The following is a 1,000-nucleotide window of genomic DNA, read 5'->3' as shown; positions in this document are numbered from 1 at the left end:
ATTTTGGCTTGCCATTTGCATCCAGAGCGAATCAATACAGGATGTCGCACGTAACCTTGAGCTTTAAAAATGTCTTGAATTCAGTTCACAGATGATGACACTTCGTCCCTCGATATCCCTGTTCCACGGAAACCCAGAAGCTCCCCCAAATTAAGGAAAAAGCCCCCGAAAGAGAAGGCAGTGAAAATCAAGTCCCTGAGCAAGAGGCTGCAGAAGGTCCTGCAGGAGAGCAATAACCTGAAGAAGGGGTGCTGGCCACGGCCCCCTGTCAACTACTGCATCCTCATCGCCATGGCCCTCAACAACAGCCGGAGCGGCAGCCTCAACGTGCAGCAGATCTACAACTTCACACGGTACAGCAGGCCTGAGGAGGGGGGGGGACGGCACCCTCTAGCGTTCTACAAGGGAACTGCACCCACTTTTCAGAACGGGGAAACCGCACCCTCTAGAGTTCTGCAAGGAAACCGCACCCACTTCTGAAATGGGAAACCGTACCCTCTTACCTTTTATTAAAAGATCTAAATTTGTAAGCTGATAAACTAATAAATGCAACCTGTGCTATTGATAGATTAATTGAAGAGGACTATGATGCATTTTGTTTTCCCCGTATATTTATTTAGTTTAGTGGTTTACCCCAATTTTCCAACAGAGAGCACTTTCCCTTCTTCCGCACGGCTCCAGACGGTTGGAAGAACACGATCCGACACAACCTGTGCTTCAGCAACAGCTTTGAGAAGACGCCGCAGCTGGTGTGCAGCCAGGGCAAGCGCAAGTCCTGCCTGTGGAGGCTCACCATGGATGGGCGCCGCCGGCTGCGCAGAGAGATCCAGGGGCTCTCTGGCGACTCATTCAAGGTGCTGCGCATGAGCATGATGGAGCCAGGTGAGAGCGGCGTAGGGCGTCCCCTAAATCAGGGTCCAGTTCCGATCAGAGGAGAGGACCTAGGACAGGGCGGGCCCTACACGTTACATGCCACATAACTAGACTGAACCCTACATGC

General features: G+C 52.0%; 1 protein-coding gene across 1 annotated transcript; it reads left to right on the top strand.

Annotated features, from left to right (window-relative positions):
- Positions 1-84: 84 nt before the first annotated feature.
- Positions 85-882, top strand: LOC121309447 (forkhead box protein N5-like; the record flags this gene model as incomplete). Its single annotated transcript, XM_041242371.1, has 2 exons — positions 85-353; positions 650-882. Coding segments are annotated over 2 exons (502 nt in total), but the record flags the coding sequence as incomplete, so codon positions are not given.
- Between the last annotated feature and the right edge of the window lie 118 nt (positions 883-1,000).

Source organism: Polyodon spathula, unplaced genomic scaffold, assembly GCF_017654505.1.
Source record: "Polyodon spathula isolate WHYD16114869_AA unplaced genomic scaffold, ASM1765450v1 scaffolds_1276, whole genome shotgun sequence".
NCBI classification, from domain to species: domain Eukaryota; kingdom Metazoa; phylum Chordata; class Actinopteri; order Acipenseriformes; family Polyodontidae; genus Polyodon; species Polyodon spathula.
Note: the sequence above shows the minus strand (reverse complement) of the source record. Positions and strands in the feature narration are given on the sequence as shown.